Source organism: Poecilia reticulata, chromosome 7, assembly GCF_904066995.2.
Source record: "Poecilia reticulata chromosome 7, P_reticulata-male-v2, whole genome shotgun sequence".
NCBI classification, from domain to species: domain Eukaryota; kingdom Metazoa; phylum Chordata; class Actinopteri; order Cyprinodontiformes; family Poeciliidae; genus Poecilia; species Poecilia reticulata.
Genome location: NC_088836.1, coordinates 16,314,856 through 16,337,577, shown reverse-complemented (window position 1 = coordinate 16,337,577; position 22,722 = coordinate 16,314,856). Strand labels below are relative to the sequence as shown.

Below are 22,722 nucleotides of genomic sequence, written 5' to 3'. Positions count from 1 at the left end.
TAGAATTTTCAGGATCCCATATAACATTTACTGAATATCAAAGTTATTTAAACTTGATGGGCTGTCACTAATCTCTGCATTGAGTCAATGAAAAGTACATTTAAAATTAAAGAATCCCATTTAAGCGTCCCACATAATCCATTTTATTTATAAAGTCATTAAACTAGAGGGAAATACTGCTCATGCAGCATCAAATGTACTCACTGAATTTTTTTTCAGGGAATTTGCAAACACATTTTACTGTACATATGAAATAAAATGGGTGTGGTAGAATCCTGTTTTATTCAGAAGGACCAGAAGACCTTGCAGAGATGGATGGAGATAAAGAAAAGGTCATCTTTGAAGAAAACCTGATGGAGGTTTTAAAATAATTAATTAGAGCAATGACCCAAAACATGAAGTTAGAGCTATGTTAAAATAGCTTAGGTTAAAGTGTATTAGTCAGACTGATCATTTTCATTTGACTTCATAATTAGCATTATTTGGGATTATTAAACAAATTGAAAAAAATACATATATTTGCAACATGGCGATAAAGCTGTACTGTACATCTAAAGTATTTATGTTGAAGGAGCTCTGTGCTTAATTGCAATGAAAACTTGTCATGCCGAAGTCATTTCATACATTTCTAATGTTACTTTTGAAAATTTTCCACCTGCAGAAAAACACAAGTCATTAAAAACACGCTGGCTGACTTTCACATTATTTTTGTTTTACGGTGTAGAGTTTCAGGCTAAGTTGCAGGTTCGTTTGCTACAGGTGCTTCTCCCGCTCCTATTGCTTTCTCACATCATTCACATTCGTCCTGCCCCTTCTGCCACTGCCCTCCCCTCCTGACCCTCCCAGCCATCCCCAAGCATGGCCTGCCGGTGCTTTACAGTCTAAATTTAAACATGCTGCAGGGTCAACTGCTCCTCCAGCCACTCTGGGCCTCTTTTATTTTTCTCCACAGAGGTGAGCTTTTTCTGTCCGGGGCCCTCGGCTTGGAGGAGAAGTCCGTGGCTCTGAGACGGAGCTAGAGGGGAGAGAAGAGGACGGCAGTGGCGGCGGGGGGGGGGAACCCGCGCACATAAAAGGCTACTCTGGAGGCCTTTGCTGAGGAAGATCTGCACTGAACCAGAGTTTGGGATTTTACATCAACCCCTGATTTTTTGTATTTTTTTGTGGATTTTGTAGAAAGGTTGTGTGAGGTGAAGGCATCAGGATGGCGACCAACGCGGATGCGGCCAAGCCGGTCATCATGAACGAGGAGGAACTGAAGAAGAAGCAGAGGGAGAAGCTGAAGCGGCTTCAGGCCACAGGTGGCAACCCTCGACCTGCCAGGACCCTTTTCCTCTTCTCCCTCAAAAACCCTTTCCGAAAGGCCTGCATCAACATTGTGGAGTGGAAGTATCCTTTATAGACTGAAATATAAAGCACTAAACACATTCATTAGGTTATACAGCTGTCACGTCACATTTCCACCAGGGAATTGAATCAAGTAACCAGGTGATTGCTACATTGTGAAGTCTTCTCTAACGACTGTGGTTCAATATTTGCAAGCCTCTGATTTTCTGTTCCTCCCAATCGGTCCCCATCTGGCACATAAAAGCAATCAGCTTCCTAATTAATGAGCTGAATGCCTTCAATTCTGCTGGTTTGTGTGGAAAAATTACTGAAATACAGGAAGTCTGGTGAGATTTGGGAACAAAACACAGGCTGCTGACTGACAGTATGATGATTTGTAACTCCTGTTGGGAGTTTTCTGCATTCAGCTTTGATTTTAGACATTGTTATTCAGAGTAACAGCAAAATATCATTGTTTATGTGATGGTAGCACCGGTTTTATGGCAGAAGATATTTATTTTACACCAGAGAAAAAATATCTGAGATTAGAATATTACATCAGATCATTAAAAGCACACTTTGTAACAGAAATCTGGGCTTAATTATAAGTATGTTAAATACTCGTTTAAAAGTTATTTTCAAAAGATACTTTAATCTGACAGGCGAGCCTCATTGTGACACATATTCTGGTTTGTTGAACATGACCGCAGTTCATAAGACTGGGAATATTATAAAATTAACTTTTTACATGCCTTGTTTATGGTCGGCTGTTTACTGTTGAACGTAATGCGGCAGGACAGAGTCTGTAAAAGGGGCAAATTAATCAGAACAAACCATTTAGCTTTTATATACATCAACTTATGTAGAAATAAACGTCTTGCAGTCTGACTCAAAACATTTTTTCCCTGACGAACAGGCCCCGGTTTAAATGGCCCGTCATATTCTTGGGCTCTGCAGCTGTTCCTCCACATCACAGAAAGACATGATGCTGACCTGGCAGGGGAATTTTGTCGGAGAGCCCCCTATGGATGAGAATGAAGCATCGCACCAGACAGGATTACATTCACTCCCTACAGCTATGCCAGTAGAGGATTTAAGACCAGAGATCACCACATCTCATCCGTTTGATATGCCTTGTAACACTATATAGATGTATCACAAAATCCAGACCAGTACTCACACATAAAGAAAGTTGCCTTGAAACTTGTGCGTTGTTATGATCCTGAGCCTTCCTCACCCAGAACCTTTGAAATCATCATCCTGTTAACCATCTTTGCCAACTGTGTGGCTCTGGCTGTGTTCCTGCCCATGCCTGAAGAAGACAGCAACAACACCAATGCGAACTTGGTAGGCAGAACAAAGAACCTTTAAACAAGGAACAAGCCACAAACATTTGCCAGCTCTTTAGTTATACTTAGACCAGTGTTTCTGCCAACTCTGTGACTGTGCTGCCTGATGAAGCAGATTGCTATAGTTGTGTGTTGATTTGCTGGACGGTGTGATGCTAAATGGCTAAGGGCTTCAGCTGCTCTTTGGTGTGAGAGCCAAGCCCCATTTCTAATTCTACCAGATACAACTCAGTTCTTTATTTGGAGTCCCATCTGCGTTTGTCCAGGGTCGATGGACAAATGTGCTCTTTGATCATCCTTGCATGATCTCATTATTTGTATTTCTGATCACTGGCTTGTGAAGCAGACCAAGCACAGCAAGAAATATGGTGTGAAATATGACAAGTTTCTGCTCGTCATGTTTCTGCTAATATGACAAGTTATTAGCACGTAAACAGTTGACGTAAACGGTCAAAACCGTTTACTTTATTCTTGTAAATGGTAAAAACCGTTTACAAGAATAATGTGTGCATGTTTTCAATGCAGCCTAGACCAAAAGACTGCTTTTCAGTCTTTAGCACTAGGTAACTTAAAAAAAAAATTCATATTTGTTAGAACTGTCTTTATGTCGTGAGAATATAGTTTGAGACAGGTGATCTGTGAAAATATTTAGCTTCTCTGCGCCCACCTCTGTGATTAACAGTGGTCTTATCACTGTCAATCACACTCAAGTACATGCTGCTCAAACTCCCCCCTGGCTCTCTCTTAGGAATTTCCTACTCCCCCACAGTAGAGTCTGCAGTGAATGTGCAGGCTAGTTAGATGACGGATGATAAACAGGTTTTCCTGTCTTTTAAATTTTAAAAGTTCTCTACGAAATGCTTCTGGATCAGAGCAAAGCTTAGAGGTTCATCTGTAAAATGGTTGACAGGGCTGCATAGTGGCGTAGTTGGTTGCAACAAGAAGGTCTTGGGTTCAATTCCAGGCATGGAGTTTGCATGTTCCCCCTGTGCACATGTGTATTCTTTATATATATGTGTATAGATATTGTCTGACTGCAAAAGCATTGCTTGGTTCATAAAGTCTGGACTTTAGCCACATTATTCAATTGTACCAAAAGTTAAATATCAATGATTACGACTTGTGATGGTGATTTGGTGTGGGAGATATTTTCATGGCAAACTTTAAGGACCAACTGAAAATCGTTCACTGAGCTCACTGTATTTCAATCTACTCCACAATCCCAAGATCTCAATTGAGTAAAGCAGAGGACATTGGAGTTGTAGTGTAACAAATATCAGGCATTTTACTGCACCTTTACAGATGTAGTGAAGCACACATTTATCACACATTTAATTCCACATTATGGATAAACAGATAACAAACGTTATGCAATGTCAACATGGATCAAAACGTCAGGAATGTTTGTGACACCATGTTGATTTTATGGACAGGAGAATCAAGGCAATACTGAAGACTAAAGGAGACAAGCGCAGACAAGGTGCCCCAACTAAAGTGGCTGATGATTATTTGTAGCAAATAGGAAAAAAAAAAAAAAAACAAGAAAATAATGACAGTGCTTTAAAGTCGTTATTTTGAGTCTTTCTCTGGATGAGCTATATATAATATTATGAAGCCGGGGACTAGAATGACAGAAGTAGATGATTGGTAAATATGAATACTGACAAAAGATCTGTTAAATTTTGCTAAAATCTACTTTTAAAAAAATTGAACATATATGTTGTATATGTTTACAGTTTTATTTGGACTCCATCTTTAAGGCTTTCATTGTGCTTATATGAAGTAGATGACACCTGACTTCCTACATTAAATGAATACATTCTTCATAAACACGTCAGTCTTGTTGACATACAGTCATTTAACCTATTTTTAGTCCAATGCTGTTTCTTTACCTGTCTTGCTGTGAACCTGCCTCCTGCCAAAGCTTTCCTACTCCTCCCTGTCATTCTTTAGACGGGAGGAAAGTAAGAAGATACGATTCGCCCCCCTGCTGCTGTCAGAAGTAGGTCGAGTGGGATCGAGTCCAGAAATGTTTTCTCACGTAACCCAACACAGAGACACTAAAAAGCACTGAAACAAACCCAGACGTTCAGCCGTCCACGTTTAGAAAATGTGTGACGTTTAGGAATTCGGCACAAGAATGTTACTAAACGTTTCGTTTCTGCCGAGTCACAGCTCGGTGCTGACGCCTGAATCTGGCTGAATGTAACAACAAACCAATGGGGAATTTACAGCACAAGTCCAATAAATCCTTGATTTATGACGAATGATTTGCTTTTCTATGAAGTCATGATAATTAAGGAAAACCAAGCTGCTCTGCTCTGTATGTTAGATGTCATAAATCACCTGCTGTCTTTGGTTTACACCAGTCCACGGTTAAATATGTGTACAGAAACACAGAACTTTGTTTTATGTTTTAGGGGAAAACTCAGATGAACTCTTAAGATATGACAAGTACAAGTCATTTTTAAGTTTTAAGTTCTGAGTCTTTGATATGTTATTTATGTTCTACTAAGAGAATTGTATGCGATAATTAGACCGTTTCAAATTGTCTGACTCGTTTGTCTTATTGCAGGAAAGTCTGGAGTACATCTTCCTGATCATCTTCACGTTCGAGTGCTTCATGAAGATCATAGCGTATGGGCTGGTGTTCCATGAAGGGGCCTATTTAAGGAACTGTTGGAACATATTGGACTTTGTCATCGTTTTCATGGGGTAAGATGAGCTCTGTGCAGCAGCTTGATATATCTTTTGCCAAAGAGCCTGTCCCCTTACTTTCACGCAGTAAGTTAAAGATAAAAATATTTGTTCTCTGAATTCTCAATTGCGATGCTTATTTTGTTCCAATGTAACAAACTTTATGTTTTTTCAGATGTTTCTGGTTTTTGTTATCTTCTCCTGCAGACTCTTCACCTTTGGCTTGGATACCATAAACATGATCGCAGGAGTGGAGAAGGAAAAGGGTGGGGGGTTTGACATGAAGGCACTGAGAGCATTCAGAGTACTGCGACCCCTTCGACTTGTTTCAGGAGTACCAAGTAAGAGCCCATGGAAAACTGGATGTTTACACTGTATAAAAACACAGTCCCTTTCTGGTTCCTCTTTATAACTCATTTAGATAATTCAGTCGATAATTTCAATGTGGTTCAAGTTAATTGTGTGCAGACAAACCCTACAGCAAACATCGTTCTCCTGTTAAATAAAATTAGCACGTTTCTTTAGACTCTTGCTACTTTAAACCTATTTAGAAGCTACCCGAATACTTGTGTCAGTGCCACCACATTGGCACAAGTATTCAGGATTAGTGTTTCATTTGTTTGCAGCACAGCTCTCCCTAGACAGCTTAGGGAATCCGAGCAGATTGCAGAGCAGCTCAAATGGCAGCAGCAGCCAAAAGCCTCTCTTTCACTGTGAGACATATTTGCGAGATCAACAAAATATTCTGCACAACTTTCTATGCAGCTTTGCTAGCAGTACCCATGACATTGAGCAGAATTGTGTCTCAGTGGAGCTGCAGCAGATATTAAGTCACGGACAGTACAATGTTCTGTCGGCTGATTGTGGACGTCTATGTTTTGAATCACATTATCAGCCAAACAAGTAGTTGGAATACTTTTTGTGAAGACGATTCTTGACCATTTAGTTTTTTGTCCTTATCGTACCATCCCCACCAATTTCAGAGAGCGTTATCGACTCGGCTACAAAAAATATACATCAGATGCAGTTAGAATTCATCCATACAGCTGGATATAGTACCAAAGTGCAGACCATGAATACATGGCTCTTCAACTACTTTACACACAAGCACTAATTTGCAATTGTAATATTGTAAATACTGATATCATGATGATGAGTGCAAACAAATATATTGCTAAGTTTTACTTTGGAGTACTGGTAATAAATGTCGGCTCTGTTTCCGGACACTTCGCTGATCTCTTGCCTGGCTATACTTTCACTCTCAGGCCTTCAGGTGGTGATGAACTCCATCCTCAAAGCCATGCTGCCTCTGCTGCACATTGCCCTGTTGGTCTTCTTACTGGTCACCATCTACGCCATTATGGGACTGGAGTTGTTCAAATGCAAAATGCATAAGACCTGCTACTACACTGGCACAAGTATTCAACGAAGGACACATTTAACCACATTACCCACAAGTCCCGACATCAGCTTCCCGTACTGATGCCTCTTCCTTGCATCCACAGACATCTACGCAGCAGCAGAAGGTGAGCTGCCTGCTCCGTGTGCTCAGGCTGGAAACGGACGTCGCTGCATGATCAATGGCTCAGAGTGCAGGCCTAACTGGGAGGGTCCCAACAACGGCATCACTCACTTCGATAATATTGGCTTCGCAATGCTGACAGTTTACCAGTGCATCACCATGGAGGGATGGACTAAAGTCCTTTACTGGGTCAGTAACCTACAGCAGCATTCATGACTTTACACGTTAAACGAGTTGTGACCGACTGACAGTCTTGAGTTGCCTCTCAGGTTAACGACGCTATCGGAAACGAATGGCCCTGGCTCTATTTCGTTCCTCTCATCTTGCTGGGCTCCTTCTTTGTGCTTAATCTTGTCCTGGGAGTTCTTAGTGGGTAAGGCAGCTGTCGTGTTATGTCTACTCACACTAGTGCTTGTCCTGCTCGGTCGGATAAATTAACACTTTCTTTACCCCTTTACTACCCAGAGAGTTTACCAAAGAGCGAGAGAAGGCCAGGTCACGAGGAGAGTATCAGAAGTTGAGAGAGCGACAGCAGCTGGATGAAGACCTCCATGGCTACATGGAGTGGATCACTCATGCTGAAGTCCTGGATGCTGACAGAGAAGGCAAAGGTGAGCTCTCTGAACCACGGAGAGTGCCTTTCAGAATATGCCTCTTGACGCTTTCCCAAATTTAGTTAAATTACAACAAGGGTTTAATGTATTGTGTATTTTGCTTGTGTAGTTACATAAGCTCTCAGTAAAGTCTAACAAAAAGCAGTATATCACTGAAAAGAAGCAATGATGCCTATTTTTTTCTACATTTTTTACAAATGGAGATCTGAAAAGGAGACTGAAAACACAAAAGTTATATTTATCTCCCTTTACTGTGGCCCTATTAGCCCACCTGAGTGTAATTTAGCATTATTTAAAACAAATCAGTATTTTGAAGCTCTTAGATGTGTATTAGTGGTTGTTAAATAAAGAAACCTCATCATAAAGGGACCAAAGAACACATACAGTGCATCTGGAAGGTTTCAAGGAGTTTGCCAAAAGGAAGCTGAACGACTCTCAGACTAAGAGAAACAAAAATCTAGACTAATTGACACAAATATGAAAACTCATGTTTGGAGGAAACCAGGCACAGCTCCTCACAAGGCCAATACCACTGCAGGTTTGGCAATAATCTATGCCAAACCTTTCAGATTTTAATTTCTAAATACTTCTGAAAACTTCACTTCACTGTGATGTGCTGCTTTGCCTTGATTTATCATGTAAAATCTCAAAGGTTTGCCGTTTTGAGACTCCTCAAACTTGTGACTATTTTTCAGGCCTTCTGCCTCTCACCAGTGGGGACTCTGACACAGACAGCCTGTATGACTTGGAAGGAAAGAGTCGCATCATCTACTATTAGTGAGCCTCTTACTTTGTAAATGTACCACCGCTGGCATGGTGTTTTTACGGCTGTTCGGCAGTGATGACGGATTATTTTCATGTTTAGCCGGCTGGGACTTCGCTGGAACCGTTTCTTCAGGATGAAGTGTCTGATTTATGTGAAAACCAAGAGCTTTTATTGGGCTGTGATGTTCCTCGTATTCCTCAACACGCTGACCATAGCCACTGAGTTCCACCATCAGCCTGACTCCCTGACGTCTCTGCAAGGTTAGCAAGTCGTTTAGTGTGTTCTTCAGATTTATTGAAAACCTCTCAGTCTTAAAAGTCTTAAGGCTTCTTTCTCTCTTCCTTTACCGCCGCAGATGTAGCGAGTCGAGTCCTGCTGGTGCTGTTTGTCTTTGAGATGCTGGTGAAGATGTACGCTCTGGGACCCAGAGCCTACTTCATGTCGCTGTTTAACCGCTTCGACTTCTTCGTCGTGCTCTGCGGCATTCTGGAGATGATCATGTTGTCTGCAGGAGCTGTGGCTCCCCTGGGTTTCTCCGTGCTCAGGTGTATTCGGCTGCTGAGGATTTTCAAAGTCACAAAGTAGGTCTATCTATCTTCTTCTAAACGCCACTGCCCTGCAGGTTGGAACCGTACTCTGCCATCTCTAAACTGCTTTTGCAGGTACTGGACCTCTCTGAGTAACCTGGTGGCCTCTCTCCTCAACTCCGTTCGCTCCATCGCTTCTCTGCTCCTCCTTCTCTTCCTCTTTATTGTCATCTTCTCACTCCTGGGAATGCAGGTGTTTGGAGGAAAGTTCAACTTTGATTACAACCGTCCCAGGCGCAGTAACTTTGACAACTTTCCTCAGGCCCTGATTAGTGTATTTCAGGTAAGTTTCATTAGGATGTCATTATTTAAAGCATCTCCACTGCAATATAAAGACATTTAGTACTTTTTAATGATTGTTTTCTTAGATCCTCACAGGAGAGGAATGGACCAACATCATGTACAATGGTATAATGGCATATGGAGGGCCTGAGATTCCTGGGATTCTGGTTTCCATCTATTTCATTATCCTTTTCGTCTGTGGAAACTGTATCCTTCATGTCACACAGAAATATTATCTTAATCTTAAAACATTAAAATGCACCAATTAATGTTTTTATTTGTTTTCCTAAGCTTGTTGCGATCAGATATCCTCCTCAATGTCTTCTTGGCCATTGCGGTGGACAACCTGGCAGAGGCTGAGAGTCTGACTTCGGCTCAGAAGGAAAAAGCAGAAGAGAAGATGAGAAAGAAGCTGCTAAGGTAAGTAACAGCACACTTTTGTTGCCATTGTGCACCTGTTATACTGACTGACTTATAGAAATGCTATTCTAAATATAGCATAAATAGGAAATAAAAATAGGAAATGGTATTCTAATCCACTAGCTTGGACCTCAAGTTTCTTTCACCATTACTTTGTGGTGGGGGGGGGGAAGCTAAAAAGTTTGAAGAAACCGGGACAGAGTTGCCGCCGGTGTGTCTGTCTGCACATTGCCATAGTTTATTCACTTTGCCTTTCATTTTGCCCCGTAGGTCCAAAATGCCTGAAAAGACTGATGAGGAGAGGGAGAGGATAGCAAAGAAACTGGCTGAACAGAGGGCCAAAATGGAGGGAATGCCCACTACAGCCAAAGTTTGTATTCTCTCTGGGGTCATATTACACTGTAGGGAGTACAAATATGTGTAGTTAACATTTATCTTTTTTTTTTCCAGCTCAAAATCGATGAATTTGAGTCAAATGTCAATGAAGTGAAGGATCCATTTCCACCTGCTGATTTCCCAGGTAAAACAAAAAGTGTTGAGGATTCTCTTTGACGAAAATATTTCTCTGGTTGTTATACAACCTGGAATGCTGATGGGAGAAATTTACATATGTTTATTATCGCAGCTCTTAGTTGTGCTATAGGCTTATCAACCGCAGCTATTTCCTGTTTTCTGGCGATACAATGTTTGGGAGGTCCTGGTAAAGAGTTTTAGCCTCTGATACTGATTACATTAAGAGGTCTGATACTTAATTAAAATAATAATTTCTCTAATTTTACGTGGTCTATCTGATTCAGCCTTACTGGATAACTAATGCGCCGCATTTTGCTGACCTGCTATACGTTAGCACTAGCTTGTTTACTCTGTTTTGACACAAGATTATAACCTTTGGTAAGGTTTTTAAGAGAGTGTCACGTAGTTGTGTGTAAAAACATTTTTTAGAAAATGTTGTTCTCCTGCCTCACAAACTTAGCACTTTGCCTTGAACGCTGTAAAATTAACTTCCTAAAGTTTCAGCTGCAACATAAATATGTTGTAGGCGACGACGAAGAGGAAGAACCTGAAATCCCAATCAGTCCTCGACCCCGACCGATGGCCGACCTGCAGCTCAAGGAAGAAGCCGTTCCTTTGCCAGAAGCTAGCTCCTTTTTTATATTTGGTCCTCAGAACAAGTATGGCGATTCAACCTGCTCCTAAGATTCATGTAGCGTTCCGTTAAACTTTGCAGTTCGATATCTTTCTTTATTTTATTTTTTTCAATTTGGTGTCCAGGTTCCGTAAGCTGTGTTACAAGATCATCAATGCTTCGTCCTTCACCAACCTCATCCTCCTCTTCATCCTGCTCTCGTCCATCTCGCTGGCAGCTGAAGATCCCATCGATCCTAAATCCTATAGAAACCAGGTGACATGCAGGCCTAATGCAAAGTGTTGGACCGCAGCTACAGGATAACCAAGGCGGCAAAAATAACAGCTGTCAGTCTTTATGCTTTTTCTCAGATCTTAGCCTACGCTGATATTGTCTTCACGACTGTTTTCACCATTGAGATTGTGTTGAAGGTAAATCCACGATTTAATCTATCACATGAAATCATTAACACAAGTGAGCCCCTGTCTTATTAAAAAAAAAAAGCTAACATAACAATATTTTACATTTCAGTCAGATGCAATGTAAAATTGATATAAAGATTGCAATAATAGCCAATAATTATTCTTAAGGAGGAAAATTATCTTTAAAAAAAAGAATAAAGGGCACAACATATGTCTTTAAAGCGTGCAAATCTGATTCAGCACTACTGTGTGTGTAACTGCACTGTTCTCTGTGGCAGATGACCGTGTATGGTGCCTTCATGCACGAAGGCTCTTTTTGTCGTAACTCGTTCAACATCCTGGATCTGATTGTGGTCACAGTGTCACTCCTGTCTATGGGAATGGAGTGAGTTTACATTTAACAATCACTCAGTTAAGAAGAGAAAAGTTTTGCTTGCAGCCGTTTACAATCCTAAAACCAGGACAGTGAGAATGTTCTTTTTTTTTTTTTTGTATGTGTCGTTTGCAGATCCAGCGCCATCTCTGTGGTGAAGATTCTCAGGGTGTTGAGGGTGCTGAGGCCACTCAGAGCCATCAACAGAGCAAAAGGTTTAAAGGTAAATAAAGTAGTGACACTTTAAGGTAACGATGATCCACTGAAAGTGACATAAATTCAATATCTAAGAAAACATGCACATTTTGGTAGTAGTTTGGTGGTCGTTCAAGACTTTTCCGAAGTTTCGTGAGGTGACTACAAGAGAACATAAGTCAGTAGGAGGACTTGAGTGATGGAAAACAAATACATCATCAATTTTACAAGCGAAACTATCCAGTTTAAGTTGTAGTAAGGGAAAATGTGCTCTTTCCTTCTGTTTACTCTCATTAATCCGTAACCCACTTTTCTTCTTTGAATCTTCATGGTTTATGCCGACTCTAGTCTTTTCTGTGTTGCCAAAAATCAGCCACACATCAGTTTGTTGTGTTGGGTTTTTATTTCGCCAAGAAAACGGTTGGCATTTTCTTTAAAGCAATAGACAAACCCTGCATATAGCATTTTCCCTATAAAGTTAATTAACTTCTTTACTGTAATTTTACGTTTAGCTGCTCTCAGGATTTATTGTTTTTTTTTTCACCCCTTCTTCTTTTTTTCTTCTTTTTTTTACAGCATGTGGTCCAGTGTGTGTTTGTGGCCATCAAGACCATCGGCAACATTGTCCTGGTCACCATGCTGCTGAATTTCATGTTTGCCTGCATCGGAGTGCAGCTCTTCAAGGTAGTTAATTTTAAATTAGTGCTTACTTGGTAAGCTTCAGCGAAGGCCACATTTCTAAATTGGTCTACAGTACTATGAAAGCCTCGCTGCTTGAAGATTAAATTAGTTACTCATCTCTTTCCCTGCCAGGGCAAATTCTACAGCTGCACAGACCCGACCAAAGTGACTGCAGAGGAATGCCAGTAAGGCAAACAACGCCGACTTACCATAGACTTAATTTATCAGAGCGCTAATGTTAACCGCTCTCTTTGTGCGTTCGTAGGGGATACCACTTGAAGCACATGGAGAACTCCCTGCAAGACACAGTTCTGGCGAAAAGACAGTGGATAAACAGTGACTTTAACTTTGACAACGTGCTCAACGGGATGCTGGCTCTGTTCACCGTCTCGACGTTTGAGGGCTGGCCCAAGTGAGCTCAGAATATATTTTGATTTAAAAAAGAAAACGGTGCCATTGTTTTGGCGATTTGTTGAGTCAGTGAATTAAATTAACCGACTGTCTCTGATCTTTGTCCCGTTCCTTTGCTTCGTCGTTAGGCTTCTTTACAGAGCCATAGACTCAGCAGAAGAAGACATGGGTCCAGTCTACAACAACCGTGTGGACGTGTCCATCTTCTTCATTATCTACATCATTCTCATCGCCTTCTTCATGATGAACATCTTTGTGGGTTTTGTCATTGTCACCTTTCAGGAGCAGGGCGAGCAGGAGTACAAAAACTGCGAGCTCGACAAGAACCAGGTATGCTGGTTTGAGGTTTTTTGGGTGTTTTTTTTTTTTTTTTTTTGTCGGCCCCATAGAAAGATGACAATGCTTTTGCAAAAGTGCTGGAATTTTATCTGACAGATCATCACAAGAGACATTTGCAGTCTTTGTTTTCTGCTAAACGTGGCATTTTGAAAGTTCACCAAAAAGCTTCTTTTTGTCTCATCTGATCAGAGAACTTTTTTTTTTTTTTGCTGTATCCTCTCCATTATCAATGGGAAACTTAAAGTTCCTTTAACTTTCTTTTTTAACTTTTTTGCTCCACATTTATAATTACTCACAGGTGGGCTGACTTCTGAAGGCAGTTGGTTAAACTGGATTTTTTTAGGGGTATCAGAATAAAAGGGACTGAATATCAAATGCACTGCACACTTTTCGGACTTTTATTTGTCATAAATCTTGGTATTCATGTATCCTTTGTCTCCCACATCACAATTATGCACCACTTTGTGTTGGTGTTTTACATAAAATTCAAGTAAAGATGCATATAAGCTGGTGGTTGTAAAATGTACCTCGGGTGTGAACTCGCAGATTATTTAATCTTCGACACTCACTTCCTGTCTGTCCTGTCCCCCCTCAGCGTCAGTGCGTGCAGTACGCTCTGAAGGCTCGCCCTCTTCGCTGCTACATCCCAAAGAACCCGTACCAGTACAGAGTGTGGTACATCGTCACCTCGTGCTACTTTGAGTACCTCATGTTCTTCCTAATTATGCTGAACACATTGTGCTTGGGGATGCAGGTGAGTCAGAGCGCCGAGGCTGAAACCACAACTCATCATTAAGAGAAAGGTTTCACATGGTCTTGTGTTTTCATGTGTGACCCAGAATCGCAGAGCTTGGTTTTTAATTAGCTTCTGCTCTGCCCAAACTTAAACACCCACAATGTCATTCGAAATTCTGCTCAATGCTATCGTTGCGATTTGACGACAATGTAAGCTTTAAACCTGCGCAACATATTGCATTGAAGTCTTCAATTGTGGCACTCGTGTTTTAGTAGCTTTGTTGCGTTTGTTCAGATTTGTTCTTTTTATTGACTTCAGTTTTTGTTCCTCTTTTTTTTTGGCTGAGACGTTGCTTGTTCTGACAATTATTTTTGCTCTAGTTTTGGATGCTTTGTAACTGGAAGGATTTTCTCTTTTACTTTTTTTTTTTGCTTATAGACAGTGGCAAAAATATTTTTACAACTGAGAGCATCTTAGTAGGATCTCAAAAAATTTCTGAACTTTGACCCCAGTTTGCAGAGGAGTTGAGAACGGAGGTTTTATAGATGCAGAGCAGAACCAAAGAGCAGAGAGAGAAGCTCAAACTCGGACTCCAAATTTAATTGATCTCCTGCAGCAATAATTAACATCATGTGTGATATTGTGACCTCCCTAAAATAATGGCCTGTCATTTTTTTGCCAAAAGTTTTTTTTTTTGTTTGTTTGTTTTTTCTGATTCATCTTTTAGCAAGAAAGAGATGGTGACTACTTTGCCAAAATTACTTTTGGAAAAGAAAAAAAATGACTTAGGTGATTACTTTAGGAAGGTGACGATATGCTATTAAATTGCTCCTCATGTGTGTTTCTGCCCCACTGTCATAAATGTTTGAATCTTCCAGAATCTGATCTTTTGAATTCATTTCTAACTAAACAAAGTCATTTTCCTCCCATCCGAACAGCACTGCAACCAGTCGAATTACGTTACCAAGCTGTCAGACACTCTGAACCTGATCTTCACCGTGCTCTTCACCGTGGAGATGATACTTAAGCTCATGGCCTTCAAAGTGAGGGTGAGTACTCTAATGTCTTCTGTTCTCATAAGGAGATCCCCGGCGCTGATCCATATGATTCGTCCCTCTCCGCAGGGCTACTTTGGAGATCCCTGGAACGTCTTCGACTTCATCATAGTCATCGGTAGCGTCGTCGACGTCATCCTGAGTGAAGTTGACGTGAGTACACGTGACACACCAGCACGTATATTTCACGGCAAACTAAAAAGAACTCTACATTTTTCAGGTTGCTGTTGCAGGTGCTGTTTGTTGACGTCCCTGGCGTTCTCTCAGCCTGCAGTCTGATTTGAGAGATTGAGTTTATTTGTTGATCTGAGGTTTTTGTTGTTTTGCCTTTATCACGTTGCTTTGTTCCCAGAGCTCCTTTGTACCTTGTGCAACCACCGATTCACTTCCATCACAGCGGCACCATCATTTTTTGCTATCACTCATTTCACTCTTGATAAAGATTGCACATTGCGTATGTTTTCTGAACATCTAAAAAGAGCACAACTCCAGTTAGGTAATTAATTAATTAAATGTTTTGTCGCAGCAGAATTGTGTCAATTATTTTGCACTGTGCTGTCCTTGTTTAATGCACAAACTGGCCACAAATTCCCCCCTTGCTCCCCCTTTTTTTTTTTGCAAATTTCTCCAGTTCATCTTCGTCTTTCTATCCACACGCCCCGTCACTCCTCTCTCTGTCCTTCATCCCCCTCACTCCTCATATGTCTATCCTCCACAGGCCGCCCTGGACTCCAGTGGAGGACTGTACTGTCTTCATGGCTGTGCTGTAAATATCTGCACCGCTGCATGACCTTTGCTGTGTGAGCACTTCTGCTGCGTTCTCAACTAAAACACTACTCTCTCTTTCACCTCCACGCTCTCTCTTTACTCTGACGAGTCGCTGCTTTAGTTGTGTTTGTTGACGTAAAAGTGTAAATGCAAGACCAAACCTCCTTCAGCCTGATATGTTAAGCCGCGAGTTAGTTTTTTTTGCAATTTGCATCAGCAAGTTAAGAGCTCGTAACTGCTTGACTGGTAGAGCAAACATGCTGTTTTATTGATGCAAATTGTGTTGATTTGTTTCGTTTTGCATGGGTTACAAAGTTTAAATACATCAAATTACTATATGTGATATTAATTAAAGTTGGTGAATTAACAATGTTACCTTTCTTGAAAGTTGTGAATCTGCAGTTACCAGGCTGGCTATGGATGTCTTAGCCTTGCAAGAATATTCATAACCACTGAACTCTTTCATAATTTGTCTTGCTATAAACCATAAAGCTCAAGCGTATTTTAGCAAGATTCCACGAGATGCATTAAAAACATAGTAGGGTATAATTGCAATGTAAAACAAATATGAAACACAATTTTCATGAATAAAAATGTAAACATTTTGGAGCGTGTTCTAAAAGCACATTTTGTTGTAGCTACAGCTAGCAGCTGTGCACGTCAAGAAACTTTTGAAACTCAGTCAGGTTGAGCAGAGAGCATTTTGTTAGACTTCCTACTGTTTTTTTTTTTTACTTTGACTGGGCCACTCTCATGTAGGGATACAGTTTGAATTAAACCAGCCAGGTTTTTTTTTCCAGCACTGCCCTGTATCACTTGAGCCATCCCTCTATCAACTCTTGCCAACTTCTACGTCAATAGAGTCTCCCCCACCTGAGCTGTGGATTTCTGAAGCCCCTCCAGAGTTATCATGAGCCTCTTGGCTGCTTCTCTGATTAGCGCCACCTTTGAGCAGCTGGTTAGTTTAGGTGGACATCCATTACTTTAACTTTTCAGCTGAACAGGGTTTTGTGGGATGCTTATACCTGCGAGATCTTCACAGAACAGATGTACTACTACGTACTTTTATTTAATTCCAAAAAGGGGGACTCCTATGAATAAAGTGACTTTTAAAGATAATTAATTGCCCTGGATTTTCTTCAGGAGTATCTATCTGATTTGGGGCTAAAGTACACTGAATTTTTTGATTACAAAAAGACAATGTGTGAAAAAGTTAGAGTTTTGGATACTTTTGCGAGGAAATGTAGTAAATGAGGACTGATTCATGCATGACTTCCTCTTTTCAGGAGACAGATCCTATGGAAGAAATTGCGGTAAGTCCGTATCTCCTCATTTAAAAGCCACGTTTTTGAGGTTTTCCTCTGTGAAGCAGCTGTCGTCTTGTCCAACAGGCTTCTGAAAACGCCTCGGTCTCCATCACATTCTTCCGACTCTTCCGCGTCATGCGTCTAGTCAAGCTGCTGAACCGGTCAGAGGGCATCCGTAACCTGCTCTGGACCTTCATCAAGTCTTTCCAGGTTTAGTTCTCGTCGTCTCGTTTTATCCTCATCATTTCATTTCCGTTTGCTGCACAGTGTTTCTGACCCGTCCGTTTTCTGTCTGCAGGCTCTCCCTCATGTAGCTCTCCTCATCGTGATGCTCTTTTTCATTTACGCTGTGATCGGGATGCAGGTACAGCCGCCAGTGTTAATTCGGCTAAAACTTTGCGGGCTGTTATTGTGTATCTGGTTCAGGGTGGAAAACGCGATGTGAATCTAATTTGAATGGCAACAACCTACAGATCTTTGGAAAGGTATCCTTAAAGGACGGCACCCAGATCAACCGCAACAACAACTTCCAGACATTCCCTCAGGCCGTTCTGATGTTATTCCGGTGGGTACCTTCTCCAACATGTGTTATTTAAAGCCTGAGCTGTTGTCTCACTGTTCAAAGTGTGTTTTATGTATCCAGATGTGCGACTGGTGAGGCTTGGCAGGATGTCATGATGGCGTCGATGTACGGGAAGAAGTGCGACCCCATGTCTGACTTCCTGCCAGGAGAGGAGTACACCTGCGGCTCCAACTTTGCTGTCTTCTACTTCCTCAGCTTCTACTGTCTCTGTGCCTTCCTGGTCAGAAACGGCTTCATCTTTAACGCTCCTCCTCTTCTTTAACCGTTCACGCTTCAGCAAAAATCCCAATATAAAAGAAGTGAAAACAGAAGCGGCTGTAGACACAGTTATTTGTTTTCCATCCCAATCCAGATCCTCAATCTGTTTGTTGCTGTCATCATGGACAACTTTGACTATCTCACCCGTGATTGGTCTCTTCTTGGTCCACACCATCTGGACGAGTTCAAGAAAATCTGGGCAGAGTACGACCCCGAGGCCACGTGAGTCTGAACGCTACTGGAACGGTCACGTTTCGTATTTGTTTATGTAAAAGAAAAATGATGCATTGGTAGGAAATAAAATGTCTCTCTTGCCTAAAGAGGGAGAATCAAACATCTGGATGTGGTGACGCTGCTGCGACGGATCCAGCCTCCGCTTGGCTTCGGCAAGTTCTGTCCTCATCGCGCTGCGTGCAAGGTACACTCGTCCAGAAACCTGCGCTAAACGCAACAGTTTAACACATTTCACCTGAAAACATTTGGCTTGTGTCCCTTGGTCGACACCCTCTCAGTGGTGTTAAACTGCTACACTACGGACACTAATGTGACACTAATATTTGAGCAACTGGAGCCTCAAACTGATGTCTGGTTGTTCTTGAACATCCAAGTTTTCTTTCGGGGCAGCGGTTTGGGTCGAAACTTTGACACGGCTGGTCGTTCCAGCCGGACCTGCACCCTAATCGCTCATCAAATACGGTTTTAGAAAAGATAAAGTGCCTGCAAACTTCACCCCTGTGTGTGGATTAAAAGAGTTTCACATAAAGTCAAAGCTGTGCATGAAATTAAAATGTTTTAAAAAAATCTGCTCCGGAAAAGGATTTGCTCAAATTCATAAACGGAAGCTCCAAACAGAATGAATTATTCCCCCCCTGCCCCCCGATGAGTTCTTGTAAACAAAAATGTAAAACAGAAGAAAACTGATTGTCGTTCTTCTGTCTGCAGCGTTTGGTTGGGATGAACATGCCCCTCAACAGCGATGGCACCGTCACGTTCAACGCCACCCTGTTCGCTCTGGTCAGGACGGCGCTAAAAATCAAAACCGAAGGTGCGGCACATCAAAAACCCCGTTCAAATCATAACAAGACGAAATTCGCTCCTTCAAATATCACCTGATGCTGTGTTTTCTTTCTCAAACGCTTTTTTACAGGAAACTTTGAGCAGGCCAATGAGGAGCTCAGAGCGATTATAAAGAAAATCTGGAAACGCACCAGCATGAAACTGCTGGACCAGGTCATCCCCCCTATAGGAGGTCAGTCTGTGGACGCAGATAAGATGCTTTACGAAAAGATCCCCAACTTCTCACATAGACAGATCTGTGACCTGCAGATGACGAGGTGACTGTGGGGAAATTCTACGCAACGTTTCTGCTCCAAGACCATCTCCGGAAGTTTCTGAAACGCCAGGAGGAGTATTACGGCTACCGTCCGTCAAAGAAGAGCACCTCGGGTCCAGAGATTCAGGTTGATTGAAGAGATCTTATTAACTTTCCATCTTCGTAAGAATGGGAAGGATCTTAATGTTCAGCTTCTCGCCGCTTTCTGTTAATTTTCTAGGCGGGTTTGAGGAGCATAGAGGAAGAAGCAGCTCCGGAGATGCACAGGGCAATTTCAGGAGACTTGCAGAACGAGGAAGAAATGGACGGAGCGATGGACGAGGCTGCAGAAGAAACCATTTATCAGGTAGGAAACCCGACGACACCTGTCATGAACACGAAGGAGTCTTCGTGAATGTTTACGACTGTTGTCACGAAGTGACATTCGGCAAATAGTGACACTTTTAATGCAAATTAATTGACTTTAATGTAAGTTTTAATGCAACTTTGCATAAAAAAGTATCATCAAGCAATGCTAAGTTGATACTTTTAATGGAACTTTTGATGTATATTTGTGACAGTCATAAACGTTCACTAAGGCTCGTTCAGGTTTATGTTATGTTTATGATGTAACACTACACTGAATGTGATGTTAATCTTCTGCACACCACTTCAAATAAAGTGTTACCAGAAATCCTTTTGAACGTTATAACATTTGTGGCATTCACATTCTGTAACTCAGTGGCACCTGTGCATTTCATCACTTTCCCTGCTTTTGCTCTCGGTATCTCCAGCGCTCTCACGGTCTGTTCGGCAACCGAGTCGAATCCTTCTCCGCCGAGGCCGCCGACGCTCAGAGCTCCCAGATGACCCACCAGCGGCCCCTCCAGTTCTCAGAGAGCCAGTCCGAGTCTCCGCCCAACTCCTCCGCCCTGGCGCCCGGCGCGGACTTTTTCCCCACGACGGCACCAAAGAGCAACACAAACAACAACGCCTTCGCAGAGTGAGCAGCAAGCAACACACACACTCCCGTCCGGCTGGATGTGTGTGTGATAAAAGCTTTTGTGTCTGAGTGCTTTTAATGTTTCCGTTACAGATTTTTCTTCGACAGAGAAGCCAGTCCAGATGAGTTCTATAATCCCTCTGAGGACGAGGAACCAGGTGCGACATAAGACACCTAGAGACATGTCTGCACACACAGCGCTTTGCTCCTGAGTTTTTTTTTTCCCCATTTTCACAATACAAACACACAAACTTTATTGCATTGCATCAATAAAATATGACAGACCACAAGAAAATAGTACATCCTCTTGAAGTGGAGGAACATGATTCCTCAACCTTATACAATTCTGAAAGCAGGAGGAGCTTTTTGTATTCAGCCCCCTTTACTCTGAAAGCCTTGGAAGAAGAAAAAATGCAGCCATATGGCTTAAAATGTCATATAATTCATGAATGAGTTCATCTCCATGTGGTTTAATCCCAGTGTAAATGCATAAATGTGAAGGATAAAATAATGCTAATGACAAATAAACCCTAAAAATTGGCTTTTCAACTTTTTCTTTTCATTTTCCAGACCCAAGACACTCCTGGAACTTCACAGTAAAAACAAACAAAACACAGGTATCTTCTTCCTAAACTCGTACGTGATTCTGTGACATTTGTGATGTGAACAGAGTATAAATTTCATATATGACAACATGTCTTACGCAGTTCCCTTACGAGCCTGAGTGGATGGAGAGTCGGAGTCGGAGCTCAAAGACTGCAGCCGATCAGCTTGTTCAGGAGGTGAGGAGGGAAACTCACTCACTTTGCTCTTTACCACTTCTGTAACAGATCAATATTTTTGGTCACGATTAAGGTTTGATTTTAAAACATTTAGGAACCAAAGCCTAAAGTCTAAAATGCAGGAAAGAGAGTTGGCTCTTCTATGTTATTTGCACAACAATGTATATAAGGGTTGGACCAATCCTCCTTACTTCCAACCTCCATTTTTTCAGTCATTTTTATACTTACCAACCATGTTCTAGTTTATGCTCATTTATAATTTAAGCTCCCAATAAGATACACTGAAGTTTGTGGTTGCTATCAAGTGGATTTCGGGACACGTGTCCCCTGAAATGTTCATAATATTTTGAGATTTTAAAATTGGACTTTTGTAAAAAAAAAAAAAAAAAAAAAGAAAAAATACAACAAGTAGATTTTTTTCCAATATGAATAAAATAACAAGGCTTGTTGTTTTTTACCCTCAGGCCCTTGAAATGGGCGGTCTGGCCTCCCTGTCCAAAGATCCTGCTTTTGTCTCCGTAACCAAGAAGGAGATGGCCGACGCCATGCATATGCCCGTTTCAGAGATGGAGGGCGTGGCGAGGGGCATCCTCAGCGAACGCTCCGACAGCGTCCCCTCTGTCAAAAAACGACGTCCCGTCCCCGTCCCTCCACCCGTCCCTGCTGGAGGGGGACAAAGACCCGGCCAGCCGGAGCCGGCTGTCAGAAAGAAGAGACGTCCGGTTCCTACAGTTCCTAGCCGAAAGAAACAAGATGACTCCGAAGTTTAGGTGTGTGTTCAGTGAGTTAATGTGGATAAAGTGACTTCAGCTCATTCAAGCTCGTTGCCCCTTTGACGATCTGTTACCTGTTAGCCTGACCCCACTTCAAACAGCAGGTCAGGGGTATTGGGTACACCGAGACATCTTACAGATGTATGACTTATAAAAACAGAATATCTTAAAGTAAGCTGATTGATACACTTCTTGTACTTCATCATTTACTGAGGATATCCATTCCACAGAGGGGGACAGCTGAGTGAATAAGGAAAGTGTCTTACTGTAGCCTCACTGAAGGGGGCAGTGATAGTGGGGGAGGCTCAGTGTAAACTAAACTAATGGCAGCAGCCTTTTGTTTTTGCGCTGCAGTTGATAAAGATGGTGGGAAAGTACTGTGGTAAGTGGAAACAGTTAGTTTTGTCTTCCTACCAGAAATCTAAAGTATTTAAAAGGTAGGAGCTTCAAACTGACTTTGTGACTGAAATTTCAGCAGGTTTTCTGTTTAAAACTGTCCGTAGCAGTTTATTGTAGCAACGATTGTCCCAAGTTCTAGCTGTAATAAACTGTTTGCTTTATAATCAATGTAGTAAAAAGTCACAGTACAGTTATGGGTTGTATGTTTTGTCCGTTAGATTAGATTTGATCCCTGAAGGGTTTTCAGCATACCTGGAGTATGGATGCTTTAGCTTGAAACTTCAAAGCCACTTTTTTATTCACATCAGTGGTGGACTTTTGCACTCGATTCATTGTTTTGTGCTCAGATTCAGTCTTCCCTGAGGACTTTTATAGTTTTTCTTATTGATATCGTCCTCTGATGTGTCTGCGTTCAACTGTCACACATCGAGTTTTAATGTTACTGTAAAGTATTTTCATCTTTAGTCTCCCTTTACTTTGGATTCTGTACAATAAAGTTTGATATGTTTTCACCGTTACACCCTCATAAAAAAAAAACATCTAATCCAATATGTTTGTATGAGTATTGTTTTTCCCTGGATACAAATAAAGAACCCTGACACGTGGATGCCTGGTCTCTGGAGGAGGGGCGTTAAA

General features: G+C 41.6%; 1 protein-coding gene across 1 annotated transcript; it reads left to right on the top strand.

The window, feature by feature from the left end:
- The first annotated feature begins 891 nt into the window (after positions 1–891).
- On the top strand, positions 892–22,691 carry LOC103467335 (dihydropyridine-sensitive L-type skeletal muscle calcium channel subunit alpha-1). The gene is made up of 45 exons (XM_008413631.3): positions 892–1,389; positions 2,568–2,673; positions 5,251–5,390; positions 5,580–5,713; positions 6,638–6,790; positions 6,878–7,083; positions 7,164–7,267; positions 7,360–7,505; positions 8,204–8,285; positions 8,374–8,534; positions 8,630–8,855; positions 8,937–9,144; positions 9,230–9,350; positions 9,449–9,563; positions 9,834–9,933; positions 10,014–10,083; positions 10,603–10,735; positions 10,836–10,965; positions 11,061–11,120; positions 11,390–11,496; positions 11,620–11,707; positions 12,256–12,363; positions 12,493–12,545; positions 12,626–12,772; positions 12,900–13,101; positions 13,706–13,864; positions 14,785–14,895; positions 14,971–15,054; positions 15,620–15,667; positions 16,956–16,982; positions 17,061–17,186; positions 17,275–17,340; positions 17,450–17,541; positions 17,620–17,779; positions 17,912–18,039; positions 18,139–18,235; positions 18,760–18,862; positions 18,965–19,066; positions 19,144–19,277; positions 19,371–19,496; positions 19,924–20,132; positions 20,226–20,290; positions 20,703–20,749; positions 20,840–20,914; positions 21,379–22,691. Exons 1-45 carry the CDS (start codon positions 1,205–1,207, stop codon positions 21,682–21,684), a joined length of 5,550 nt encoding a protein of 1,849 aa, XP_008411853.1. The 5' UTR covers positions 892–1,204; the 3' UTR covers positions 21,685–22,691.
- Positions 22,692–22,722: the final 31 nt, after the last annotated feature.

Excerpts from the sequence above, each read along its gene's own strand:
- LOC103467335 (XM_008413631.3), top strand. The coding sequence starts at position 1,205 with ATGGCGACCAACGCGGATGCGGCCAAGCCGGTCATCATGAACGAGGAG. Across the intron at positions 6,791-6,877 it reads CTGCTACTACACTGGCACAA|ACATCTACGCAGCAGCAGAA; the intron begins GTATTCAACGAA and ends TTGCATCCACAG. Across the intron at positions 18,040-18,138 it reads GAGTACGACCCCGAGGCCAC|AGGGAGAATCAAACATCTGG; the intron begins GTGAGTCTGAAC and ends TCTTGCCTAAAG.